Source organism: Delphinus delphis, chromosome 2, assembly GCF_949987515.2.
Source record: "Delphinus delphis chromosome 2, mDelDel1.2, whole genome shotgun sequence".
Taxonomy (NCBI): domain Eukaryota; kingdom Metazoa; phylum Chordata; class Mammalia; order Artiodactyla; family Delphinidae; genus Delphinus; species Delphinus delphis.
The window spans coordinates 150318848-150332950 of NC_082684.1; the positions used below are offsets into that span (position 1 = coordinate 150318848).

At 40.7% G+C, this 14103-nt stretch overlaps 1 protein-coding gene across 1 annotated transcript in view; it reads right to left on the bottom strand.

Moving 5' to 3' along the window:
• SCG3 (secretogranin III) overlaps positions 1–6061 on the bottom strand; it is a 40654-nt gene extending 34593 nt beyond the window's left edge. The window contains exons 1-4 of the mRNA XM_060005965.1: positions 5665–6061; positions 4929–4981; positions 4382–4427; positions 4071–4286 (exon numbers count right to left, since the gene is read on the bottom strand). Coding sequence (XP_059861948.1) covers positions 4071–4286; positions 4382–4427; positions 4929–4981; positions 5665–5755 — 406 coding nt within the window. The 5' untranslated portion in view covers positions 5756–6061. The remainder of the gene's footprint in view (positions 1–4070; positions 4287–4381; positions 4428–4928; positions 4982–5664) is intronic.
• Positions 6062–14103: the final 8042 nt, after the last annotated feature.

The following is a 14103-nucleotide window of genomic DNA, read 5'->3' on the forward strand; positions in this document are numbered from 1 at the left end:
CCATGTAAATCTCAGCAGAGAAGCTCGCAGATATGTATCCTTGGCTTTCCTGGGAATACATTTGGCAGCACTACTCCAAACTAAAGCAAGGGCCCTTCCTGAGGGAAAGGAAGGATACAGTAGGGTTGGTGGCAAGGAAGCTTTGCACTATGTCCACAGAGCACTCCCAGGAATTAATTGGTCTTTTCCAATCTATACCACATGGAACAGTATATTCATATATGCAAGTTTACAAGGCACTTAACCTGTCACTTCTAGGCAGCTTGGAAAGATCAGAAATTTAGCTCCAGTGATCCCTCTTGTTATCTATATATCCTTGGACCACTGTAAAGGAAGTTAATAAGAGTATCTATTTCATGGGATTGTGAGGATCACATGGAATAAGATGTAAAAGCACCTTTTAAATTGCAAAGTATCGTATGAAAGTTAACGTAGTTTTATGAACCGTAGATTTGTACCTGAAATAAGGGAACTACAATTATCTTCTAGAGAAAATAGACATTGCATCCCTAGCCAAATCCTACCCTAATAATTCTGATATTCACTCAAAGAAAGAAGAACCTAGTACATATTTCTATTCTGATTCTCTCCTTTTCTTCCATAGCTCCTGGAGATTCATAGACTTCTTCTAGACTCTATGAAGCTGGAAGTATGCGCAGCCTCAGGCAGAATATCCTCTTCTTGCTGTTTGGAAAGAAGCTTAGGAAAATGAGCAGGGTGAGTACACACAGAGGGCTGGAAGTTCTCTGACAGTATATGATTGCTGAGTTGTTGGCCAACCCATGAGCTGTGAGCCCTTTGAGTCCTGTGTACCAGCGTGACGAATGAGCAGAAAAGTCCCTTAGAAAACCCTGTAAAATCAGTTCCCCTCCTGGCTGACTGAAAATTGGGCTCATCACCCATGTTTTTCAGGAGCAGAGACTCACTATCACTTAGGTCTGATTTTTCCATTTGTGGGTTGCAAGACAGACTCTCGGGAATATGTGGAGCAGACACTTCCCTGGGTCTAGGCAGAGGTGGAAGCATTTATTTCCCTTCCCACTTATCCCTCGGGATCTGAAAAAGGAAGAAGAGTGGTTGCCTGCTGAAGCTGGAAAATAAATGAGATGACTGTTTTTCAGTTCATTTACTTCACAACAGGAAGAACATTAGCAACACTCTGAAGAAATAGCTTCCTCCTCTGCAATGCTGTATTCTCTTGAGCCAGGAACTTCAGGCTCCCCTAGCAGAGCTTCGCTAGATGGGGTTGATAGTTGAGCAGGTGGGCAATGCTCCTTGCCTTCCAGTGATTTCCCCTGCTCCTCTACAATGGACAGAATTACTCAGAATGGTTTCTCTACTGCTCGTGAAGGGGTGTTTCACCCTCCTATACAGACCTCAGAGGGAAACCAGACATGAGTTCAATATTTATAAGTTTTTAAAGCATTTACAACTCTAAGTGGATGCGAAAGGGCCTTGTTCAAAGTTGTCATCTGCTCAGTTACATTTGAATCTCCAGGCATCTAATATGGCACTTGGCCTTCATGTATTCAATATATTTGTATTAAAGTCTTAATATGGGCCAGGACTGGAAAGAGAGTGATAAGGAGTTTAGATGTGGTCCCTAACTGCACAGAGCTTACTGTCTAGCTCATAGACTGATACATAGTAATTGCTCAATGAATATTTGTTTGGTGAGTGCACACAGGAGCCACAAAGCACTATTTCCTAAAAGAAACTTACAAAAATCCTGAATCATACATACTGTAGAAAACACTGAGACGGAGAATTGGTGGGTCCTATAGCACAAGCCCATTTAGAGGTTTCCTAAAGGTATAAAAGCACCCTGCAGCAGTTAGGCCCCTTGCCCTCCCTTCTGGGATGTAAGTCTGCATACCTCTGAGGTTCTAGTCACCTGAGTGGTCCCAAACCTTCTGGTTCCAGCATTACCAGGGTATGAGAGAAAATCAGCAATTCACTCATATCATTCTCTCCAAGAATCTTTTTTGTATACTCAAGTGGACTTAAAATGACCCCTAGGGTAAACCTGGAACCATCAAAACTAGCACTTGGTAGTTCTGAACCTATTTGCATGTTAATAAAATGTTGAACAATTTAAACATAAGTTGCTCAAGTTAGTGATCAGATCACAAACAGATCTGCCTCTGTTTGCATGTACAGCCCATCTGACCAAAAAATGCAGTCAAACAAACTTTAGACTATTTTTTTATTGTATTAAATCAAATGGTCGATTCAATCAAAGTGGTTAAATCTATTTTTCATGGGGCTATGCCCAGTGCCTATTTATTTCTAGCCCAAATGTCTTAGTTTAAAAAGTAGAATTCAAAAAAAAAATGTCCCTGGGAATTCCCTTGTGGTCCAGTGGTTAGGACTCATCGCTTCCACTCCCATGGGTCCGCGTTCAATCCCTGGTCGGGGAACTAATATCCCGCAAGCCATGCACAGCACAGCCAAAACAAAACAACAACAACAAAAACAAAAACAAAACCCTCACACAAAAAAACCCCCAAAACATTTCCCTGAATAGTATACAATATGAAATGTGTCAAAATATAGACCATCTCCCCCACGCCATCTATATAAAACACACTTCTGAATTCTCCTCAGGCTACAATAGCCTATAAAAGTCAAATTTAATTGGCAGTCGTTTTCTGACAGAGATAATCAGTATAATTCTCTTGTGGTCCGTGGAAAAGAATTAAGACACATAAGAAAATCTGTAGTCACTCCTAAGCACCAGTACTCAGAATAGAAGACACACTGAGGAAGACCTCAATGCCTAGGTACAATAGTTAATTTACTCCCTCATGTATTCTTTTATTTGTGCATTTGTTCATTTATCAATCCATGCAACAAATTCACGAGCTCCAGACACTTGGACTACACCGTCTCTGTTCTCATGGAGTTTTCAGTTGAGTTTAGGAGAAAAAGATAAATCAGAAGTAGTCACATTCAAGGATGTAAAATTACAAACTGCAGTAAGTGCCATGAAGGAAGGAAATAAGGTTTCTATCAGATCATGTGCGCTGGATGAACCTAGAGAAGTAGACAGCCCATGTAGGACTGTAGAAGTCACGTTAAGGATTTGGGGTTTTATCCTAAGAGAAATGGGAATCTATTAACAGGTTTTAAGCAAAACAGAGACATGCTCATGTTTGTGTGTTGAAAAGATCACTCTGGCTGCTACATGAAGGATAAGATGGAGAGGGTCAGAGCGAATGCTAGAAGATCCATTGGAAGATTTTGCTCTAGTTCAAATGAGACATGATTGGAGCTTGGAAAAAGATGGAGGTGATTGGGAATAGAGAAAAAGATTTTGAGAGATACATAGGAGATAAAATTGCTAAGACTGGTGGATTAGAATTTGAGAGGTAAAGAAAAAAAGAAATAGTTTGACTCATAGATTTGTCTTGAAAAGCTGTATGTATAGTAGTGCCTTTCCTAGAGGAAAGAGGGCTAAGTTGTAAGGTGTACAGAAATTATGAATTTAATCTTAGACATATTAAGTTTGAGGTGCATCTGAGACTTCCAAGGGAAGATAAGTCGGTAGTTAGCTAGATATAGGTCTATAGTTCAGAGCATTCTGGGCTAGTGATATGAAACATCAGGATATAGATGGTAACGGAAACCGAGGAAAGGTTAGAATGACCTAGGGAGAAAGGATATAGCTAGGAAGAGAACACTGAAAAGGGAGTGACGAATATTCCTCTTGGGGAGGGGGGTATTTTGTTGATTTAATTGTTTGAGAATTATGATATTTTGCTTGTACTAATAGTTAAATTGGAATGTTAAAATGAATTCAATAACATAAAATAGAGAGAGTAGATTTAAATGTTTTTCAAAGCATCAGTAAAGGAAGCTTTAAAGAGAAAATAAAATCTGGGCTTCTGTGGAGCTGGAGCTTTGCACATTATCAGTAAGTTTGGGCTTTATCTCAATTTTGGACATGACTAATAAAGGATTGTAAGTGTGTAAGAGATATTTTTAAAATATAGAACTTTCTCTTAACCCATAATGGGAAACTCCAAATTAGAGAAAATAGGTAGCAAAACTTCTTTTTCTTCATTTACCTTGAAATTTATGATCCAGTCCACTCTTAGTAGAATCATAATCATCAATCAGTCTTCGATTCTTGGTTGAATCAACATCTTCCAGGTTCAATTTATTATCATTTGGAGAACTTTTTATGGACTGTCTTTCCTTGTCATTCTTTTCCTTTTCTGTTATAGCCTTTAGCAGGTTCAAGTTATCAACAAAGGAATAATTGCTCTCACCTGGCTTGTTTTCTGGAAGAAAAGCCCCCAAACCAGGCACATCCGTTTTAGTTAAGCTTCTCATAGCCTACATTATTTAAATTAACATCAATGTAATTTCTTATTACCTGAAGGGTATGTTTTTTTAATCTTGTCTGCTTCTGCTTCAGCAATCTGTGAAAGAAACAGGAGATAGACCTGGTTTTAAATCATTACTCCACCACTTACCACATATGACAGCTCAATAATTCAATCTCCATGGGATTTAGCTTTCTTGTTTGTAAGATGTAGTTAATAATTTCTATCTCAAAGTATGTCATAAGGATTAAATGAGATAAAATAAAGGGCAGATGGTCTATAAATATTAATTCCCTCTCTGATAATATTGGTAAAAGATAAATCTCTGATAAAGAAATCTTACAATAGAACAGATGTGATGTTGCGCTTACTGGCTTATTATGCAGGCAGCTCTTTGCATTACACTGAACTCTCTATATTTAACTGTTGGGACATAAAAATTACCAAAATTATATTTCCCATCATAATTTCAGTGTTTATTATTAAGCTCCTGAGGTTTGTGAATTCAAAATGGCTAAAAATTCGCGGCATAGTTACATTAAATAATGATAACTAAAATAAAATGGAATAGCATTTATAATTTTACTTCCGACCTACCTGCTCATTCAAAGGTCTTTCTGCACTTAATTCTCTATTATGTAGGGGTTTGTCTAGAATAAACACACACAAATACAAATTTAATTGTTCATTGGAAAGACAATATGTCTCATTAAATAAAATTTTCAAAATAAAAGGAGAAATATTTTTGGATGACTGTGAAACAAATATATATATTAACAGAGATTATCAAGATTATCCAATAACGATGATTATCAGTGTTGCCTTGCTTATTATCTTGGTGTATTTCCTGAGTTAATAGAATTACACTTTTTCTTTTTTTTTTTTGACCAGAAATCTAACATATTGTTCTAACACTTGGTTTACCAGCTGTTTTCAACTAGACAGAGCATAGTCTGGATTGGTATTATTGGCACATTAAAAGCTTTCTTCATACACTGCACGTTTTATGAATAGAATATCTGAGAATGGTTGTAAGATGACTAGGAAAAAAACAAACAAAAAAACCAAGCCATATATTAGGCGGGAAAGCCACCCCCTCCCAATTTCAAAATAAGATCTTTCAAAACAACTTATATTATTGTTCTATCATGTAAAAAGTGAGGGAGGAAAATCTGTCTTCTGGCTCTAAATTCGAACTGATTTCTCTGTCAATATGCACGGATATGACGTGATCAGAAAATGAGGCAAGGTGATTTACAGCTCGCGGATTACACCAAGCTTTACCTTTTCATGGCGAAATAAAAGGGAGGTGGGCAGAAAAGTGTCCACGTACCTTGGCTGCCTGCCGGTTTGGGGAAAGCTTGAATTGGGCTGCTGTGGAGCACCAACACCACAATCCAAGTGCCGGTCCAAAGGAACCCCATTCTTCCACGCTTGGCTTCAGAAACAGCCTGGCGCCGGGCTCCCGGAGCTATAGCTTTTGTTATGAATGAAAAGGAGGAGTAAAAACAGGAAGAGCTAGGAGGGCGGGCGCAGGGAGGGCGAGTGGCGGGGGCTCGGAGCTGGTGGAGCTCTCTGCGGCTCCGGAGTAAAGGGATGAGAAAGACTCTGGGCGCTCGGGACTCAGGTCTTCAGGTGGAGGAAAGCGCTGTCCGCCCCGTGGGTGCTGAAGTTCCTGTGACGCGGAGCGGTCAGTGGGTCGGCTAGGGCGTCACCTTATTCTCGCTCCCTCCTTGAGAGGAAGTGAGGATGGAAGCGCATGCTCCCTGCGAGCCAGAGGCGGGAAGGGGTGGTGTCAGCGCCTCGGAAGCTGCTCCAATCCCCACAGCGAGTGGAAGCGGGGAGGACGATAGACCAGCTAGCATATTTTCGGTGCCGCAGTCCTAGGGGTGCTCCTGCGCTCACGGTCACCTGGATTGCTGTAAACGTGCACATCGTTGTCGTAACCTCCCAAGTAAACGTTACCTCAGGGACCAAATGCTTTCTCTGCCCGTGCACCCGTCAAGGAAAGCTGGATAACCTTGTGCAAGGGGTTCTGCTTAGAGATTATTCTGGGATACCGTCTCCAAAAAGCCCTTCTTTCCATTCCACCTTCTGTACCTAAAAGGTAGATATAATTCTTATATTCTTAGAAAAGCCGTGCCTTTTGTGATTTGGGTTGACGTACCAGGGCTCCCTTGGTGCTCTTATTTGGGTCTCAGCTCTATGGAGTCCTTTGAATTGGGATATTTAAGGAACATTCTTTCAAATAGATTGCTGCAGCACACTCTCACTCTCCTAGATGAGGAAACAGAACAACAACAACAAAAATCATCGTTGGTTCCCCTAAGGGTGAATATCCTCATCAGTCCAGGGTAGGTGAGCAATAGGGGCCAGTTTCAATAAAAAATTTCCCCTTCCTCACCATGGGAAACCCCTCTTCAAAGCAAGAAAGGAAAAAAAGAAAAAGAAAAAAAAAAAGCAGCACTTTTGTAAAATTCTTCCCTAGGATTCAATTATGCCTAAGGACTTAGTTGTTCCAGCATTCCTTGAAGAGAGTGGGTAGTCATGAAAAGCATTTTTCATCATAACTAGGTCAGGGAGGTTCTTCCTATATTTTGAGAATATTCCCAGAAGCCTAAGATTATTGCATAAAAGGAGCTATCAAAAGACTTTAAAATGATGAATACAAGCAATACTAATGTGAGCAGGGTGCTGAGTAAGCTGTTTAGTCTCTGATTTTTAAACAGAGCTTGGACCCTTTCCTTTGGACTGTGGCATGCTGGGAACTAGTCTGAATAATGACCAAAGAGAAGAATTCAGCACAATCAGGCCTTTGATTTCTGCACCCCGGCTTTTCAAGGAGCAAGTTAGTTGTTCAAGTACCTAAAAATAAACAGATGCATCTCCCTCATTCTGGAGGTCTTTGAATTTGGATATCACTCAAATACTTTCTTTAAGAATCTAAAGAGCACTTTTGATCTAACACCTACTTCGAAACAAATAGTTGTTTCTTGGCAGTGATGACATAGCATTAATATCCCAGTAGGCTGCATGAAAAATATTGTCTCCCAATTTAAAATCCCAGCCAAATGAAGGGCAAATTTCCTCTTCTTTAAAACAGAGGTGGCAGGCTCTGTTTACCTTACAGTGTAATTGTGGAGAACAATTGAGTACATGTCTGGATCAAATCATTTTGATGCCAGGAATATTTTGACACAGCCTAAAAAATAAGTTATGAAGTGTTTTCAGCTTTTCATAAACATTACCAAATATTAGGTGAAATAGTCAGTCACTGAGATTTACTCTGTCGCCTCAGCCTCACTGCGTCCTTTGTCCTGTCCTTAACTTACCTCTCCCCACAATGTATGTTTGCAGCTGGGAGGGACTCAGGATGGAATTAAGGGAAGGGATGGCTATTGAGCACGATGCATTGCTTGCCAAAAATGAAAAAGGTATTTGACTTTTCTCCGCCATTTGTACTCTAAGTGACTGTGTTAAATCTAAGAACATGTTCTGTTGCTGACCAAATGAGCTGTGGAGCACTGAGTAAACTGTAAGGCACGGAGTCATTTACATTCCTCAGTCTTACGGATGTTTCTGCCAAACGTAGTATCGGTCTATGAGTGGAGTAATCCTAAGTTTCATTTATTCATTCATTCATTTAAGAGATAAAGTTTCATTTATTCATTCATTCATTTAAGAGATATTTATTGAGTACTCAAAATGTACCAGGTATTGAGATAATTGCTGGGTATACAAAGATAAGGTATGGTCACTGCTGGTCTTATAGGCTGAAAGAAAGGACTGTGATTATAACAAGCACCACCACAACTATTTACTGAATAGGTTTCATGTGTTACACATTGATCTCACTTAAATGTAAGTGAACAAATAAACATGAGAGTGTGTTATGGGTTCCCTGTTGTATGTGCAGAGTTCGGGTGGGGTGCAAATAATGGAGTGAATGATCAGGAAAGATTTCAAAGAGAAGATCTCTTTCCTTAATAATAAAAAATTAAAATATTTGATTATTGTGTGTAAGCACACTATAAACATTGAATAATATAAAAATATATGTTGAAGTTGCAAGACAAGTGTCATTGACACAGATCAGGTGATCATGAAATAGACAACATACAATGCACAGTGACTTTGTCAGTGCTGTTTGTATATGTGTGAACACACACATGGTTTGATTGTTGTATGCTCATTCACTGGTATAGAAGATGCCTTTTGTGCTGAGTCTTGAAGATAGAGATATTTGAACTTGTTTATATTTATTAGAGGAAAAATTTTTTATTAATTATTATTGCATATTATATTACAGAAAATTTCAGACAAACACAAAAGGAGTAAAAATACTGAAACAAACTCCTTGAATTCATTACCTAACTTCAATAATCATTAACTCATGACCACTGTTTTTTTTGCGGTACGCGGGCCTCACTGTTGTGGCCTCTCGTGTTGTGGAGCACAGGCTCCGGGCGCGCAGGCCCAGCGGTCATGGCTCACAGGCCCAGCCGCTCCGCGGCATGTGGGATCCTCCCAGACCGGGGCACGAACCCGTTTCCCCTGCATCCGCAGGTGGACTCTCAACCACTGTGCCACCAGGGAAGCCCATGACCACTGTTTTTATTTTATATTCCCAACCAATGGATGATTTATGTGTAAAAATCCCAAACTTCGTATCATTTCATCCACAAGTATGTCAGTATGTTTACCTAAAGGATTAGGTTCTTTTTTGTCCTAGCATTACTGTAATACCTTTATCATATCTCATAATAATAATATTCCTTTTGTATCATCACATATCTAGTTAGAGTTCAAATTTCCCCACTTGCCTTATAAATATTTTTACAGATGGTTTGCTTACACCAGAATCCAAATAAGGCCATATGTTGCATTTGGTTGGCACGTGAGAGACCCATATTAGTATAAGATATTGCAAGGTTTTCTTTCCCTTCCCCAGACAAGTTAGTTGCTTCCTTAGAATACTGTGCACACTTCCAGTGTAGCATGTATCCCATTGTGCTGCTTTTTGTACATGATTTTTTTCTCTTCATTTCAAAAATAATAAATATACACTGAAGGAAAAATTCTGAAAAGACAGGAAGTAAAAAGGAGAAAAATTATCTGATAGAGACAACCACTGCTAACTTTGGGCATATTTCCTTTTGGTGCATGTTTTTCTAAGAAAATATACACATATTTATAAAATCGTATCTCTCACTGTAATTATCGCCTTACATATTTAGCTGTCTATCCCACTAAATTGTGAACTCTTTAAGGGAAAGGATCTTATCTTGCTTACCCTTCACTTCTCAGCCCTTCTTACAGCATCTGGAAATCCATTTGCTTAAGTAAATGAATGAAGTGATGAAGGGTTGCCTGTTTACCTTTGGTCTTCAAATGCTGAGACCATGATGGCTGTCCCACATTGGAGGATCATGACAGTCTTGCAGGGCCAGGAGCTGCCAGTTCCTTCAAGAGCTGTTAGTCACTCTGTCAGCATGATCATCCACTCAGCATTTTCTTTACCAAAGAGTAGGCTTGCAGAAGAGTATTCATGAAAGGCCTAAAAATAGAGATCCAGAGCTGGCAAAGGCTCACACAGATACAGAGCTATAGGAATGGATCCATTGCTGTTGAAAAGACTGACACAGAATGCCAACACTAGAGATGGCTACTGGTGTAGCTCAAAAGAGAAATGTGGAATCTGGAAATTCACCATCAGAGGAAAGTTGAAGTAACAAAGGATGATGGAAATGAGCAAATAGAAAGACGAAAACAAGGAAAGTAAAAACATGGAAATGCAAAGAGTATATGAATAGAGAAAATGGGCCCAAATGACAAGATGTGATAGGCCACCTACAGAGTGCAAAGTGCCAACACTGAATCTGAGAGTGGGAAGGAGGAGAAGGCAGCTGGGTGGCAAAGAGTTTTGTTGTTCACTTACCTCATTTGTACCATGATTGAACCAGATTGTGTCAATCTCTTGCTCCAGAGGTCATGGGAGGAATGTGTGAGTCATACAAGGGCTCTCTCCAGAGATACAAGTGTAGAGCAGTTTCCCAGAAGGAATCAGGGTGAGGGTGTAAGGCAAACAAAAACAACAGATGCTCACTACACTGGAGAATGTAGTATTGATATTTAAGATAGATTAAACATTATTGAGTAAAAAAATCAAGTGGCCTATTAGCGGTATGATTCCTATTATAAAAATTGTGTGTGTGTGCCTGTGTGTGATCGTAAATAGTGATCTGAAAATTTTATTTCCCATAATGTTTACAGTGGTTGCCAGGCTAGGACTTTTTTTCTTTGTTAATTAGGCAGTTCAGAATTCCTTGAATTTTCAACATGCATATGTACTTGTTTAATAATCAGGAAAAAAACTCAATAAAGCAATATAATCTATATTTAATTCAATAATTCAATTTTATATACTAAAAACATATTCTATTATGTTTCAGACAATTGTAATGAATTATCTCCTTCTGGGATATGAGAACAGATTGTGATAAGGTCAGCAGAGGGTAAATTAAAATCTAGTACAAGGGTTGTTTTGTTTTTTATGACATTCTGCTACTATTTGAATGCCATTCTAAACAATTTTTACAGTGCCCGGTCATTGTTTTTATTTCCTTTTTATTGTGACCTCCTTGAGGGGAGGGGCTGGTCAGGATTCATGTTTTTATCTTGGTGCCTAGTATATTATAAGGAAGTCAGTAAATTTTTGTCGAATGGAATTTTATCACCTTATGAATCTATCCATAGCAGTTCTCTTACATGAGGTTTGACACCTTTTCCCAAGGCGCAGGTGTACCTCAAGTAGCCAAACTATGCCGGACACCATCCCTCTCTATCATCCCTACCCATACCCTCCCTTTCCAGGGGCAAAGCTGCTAGATGGTCTGGGGCATGCTTGAGGTGGGCTAAGGCTTCCCAAGGACCCATCCTACACCCTCCCAGGCTCTACAGCTGGCCTCTGTGGCACTGGGAATTAGGAATAGGGGATTATTCCAGGTTTTTTTTTCCCTGTTTTGTAGTACAGGTTTCGGGGTTGTGGGGAAGGAAGATAACGCATACAACCTGGGATTCCTTTCAGTAGGGTGTGTTCTAGGAGGATTTGCTAAATTACTGAGGGCATGTGTTTCCTTGTGGATCTTCACAAGGTACTTGTTGCAAGATGTGCTCAGCTTGCATGAAGTCCAGGCCATTCTTGACTTCCTCAAACACAGCAGGCCTACTTCTGCCTCAGGGCCTTTGCACTTGCTGTTTTCTCTTCTTGGAATGTTCTTCCAGATAGTCTCAGGGCTTAATCCCTTACACAGATCATATTTTTGCTAAGAAGTCACAGTCTTAGGAAAGCCTACTGTCTCAGGTCGAGTTCCCTGGGAAACAGACTCTGAAATGGAGATGAGCAGACAGGAAGTTTTTAGGGTATTCTCTTGAATCAATACCTATGGAAGGGAAAAGATGGGAAGGATTTACCAGCAGGAGAAATTGAGCCACAATACAATATCGGTGGAGGCTTTAGCCAACCCTACAAGGAGGTCTAAAGATGAAACGATCCTGGGTTTCCCTGGTGGCGCAGTGGTTGAGAGTCCGCCTGCCGATGCAGGGGACACGGGTTCATGCCCCGGTCCGGGAAGATCCCACATGCAGCGGAGCGGCTGGGCCCGTGAGCCATGGCCGCTGAGCCTGCGCATCCGGAGCCTGGGCTCTGCAACAGGAGAAGCCACAACACTGAGAGGCCTGCGTACCGCAAAAAAAAAAAAAAAAAAAAAAAAAAAAAAGAGATGATCCTTCAGAGCTGTCTTGAGTTGGAGCAAAAAAGTAGGCCTTTATACTTTTGCATAGATCAGTCATTGGGTGTAAGCCTTCCCAGGAAGAAGTCAGAACCTTGGATGAGGTGTTTTTTTGGTGTGTGTGTGGTATGCGGGCCTCTCACTGTTGTGGCCTCTCCCGCTGCGGAGCACAGGCTCCGGACGCGCAGGCTCAGCGGCCATGGCTCACGGGCCCAGCCGCTCCGCGGCATGTGGGATCTTCCCGGACCGAGGCACGAACCCGTGTCCCCTGCATCGGCAGGCGAACTCTCAACCACTGCGCCACCGGTTCTTTTGTAGCTAGGGGAATAAGATTTTCAGACCTGAAGTGGCTGGCATATGAGCAGTGCATCCCAACCTTTACCACACATACCCTGACCCCCTTATTTAAAGTTGTACCCCCTGTCCTTACATGCTCCCTCCCCCTTCTCTGCCTTATATTTCCCCATTGCACTAACCATCTAACATACCATATAATTCACTTGTTGATTTTATTTCTCTTTCTCCCGCAACTAGACTGTGAGATTCTTGTGGATAGGGATTTTGTGTATATACTTTTTCTTTCACTGCTGAATTTCAAGCATCTAGAATAGTGTCTGACATATAGTAAGTGCACAATACATATTGATGCCTGGAATATGCTTTAAAACCCCAAGACTATGCTTTAAATTTCGAGGAATGGGAATTCCCTGGTGGTCCAGTCGTTAGGACTCTGTGCTTTCACTGCCGAGGGCCTGGGTTCAATCCCTGGTTGGGGACCTAAGATCCGGCAAGCCACTTGGGGCACCACCCCCAACCAAAAAAACCAAAAACCGAAAACCAAAAAAAAAAAAAAAAAAAAACCAGGAAAAAAAATATAGCTAGCTAGATAAATAGAAAAAATAAGATTGGCCATTAGTTGATCATCATTGAAAATCTGGGTAATGAGTACATGTACACAGATTCAGTATACTATCCTCTGTAATTTTGTATAAGCTTGAAAATCTTCGTAATAAAAAGCTTTAAAAGAAAAGGTTTATTTTAAATTTACTGCTCACCAGTAGAGACAGCAGTAAGAGAGACTGTTTTTCTTTCTTCTTTCTCCCTAAGGTGTATCCGAAAATACAATTAAACAACTTTCTCAGTGGAACAGAAAATCAATAGTTTTGCTCTGGTGCTCCAAAACCCGTCGTCCAGTCATCCCTGTAGGCATGCTGCTGCCATGGGGACCCCAGATGACTTAGCTGCCAATGCCCCTGCAGGATTAGTGGTACAATTTCAGTTTTCTTCTCCTAGGATGTCAACATTTTACAGACATCAGAGAATGAAGCCAGCATTTCTTGCTAGACACTGCGTAGATACAATTAGATGCATTCTGAGAAACTAAGAATGATTGCTGGATTTCCCCTCCCATCTGTCACAGAACAGTGGACAGGAGGAGGCTGTGTGAGAGTGCTCACCTCTCCACAAAGTGGAGGGTAGGTTGACCCACAAAGAAAAGGAGTACCCTCTTCTCTGCCTTCTCTACCCCAAACAAATCCCTAAGAAAGGCCCTGCATGGTATGACTCCTGTAGCCTCTCTGACCTCATTCCCTTCCACTCACCCCCAGGCCTCTGAGCTCTAGCTACCCCAGCCTCTGCTTTTCCAGGCATGGTCAGACTAGCCCTCGCATTGGTTGTTTTACAGTGACTTCCTCCTCTGCCTGGAACAGTCTCCACATGGCTCATTTCTTCACCTCATCCATATCTTGGCTCGTGTCAAGTTCTCCATGATGGATTATTTAAAATTGTATCACTTCTGCCACCCCGTACTGCCTACCCTTCTACCTTGCTCTACTTCTTCATTATTCTTTGCCAATTTTCTCTTTCAACATATGATGTAAATTTTAATCTATCTGTCCCAAGTGCCGATAATAGTGCCCAGAACATAGTTATTGAAGACACTGGATGAACGAATGGAGCTCAGAGTCCTGTGTTTTTCAGCC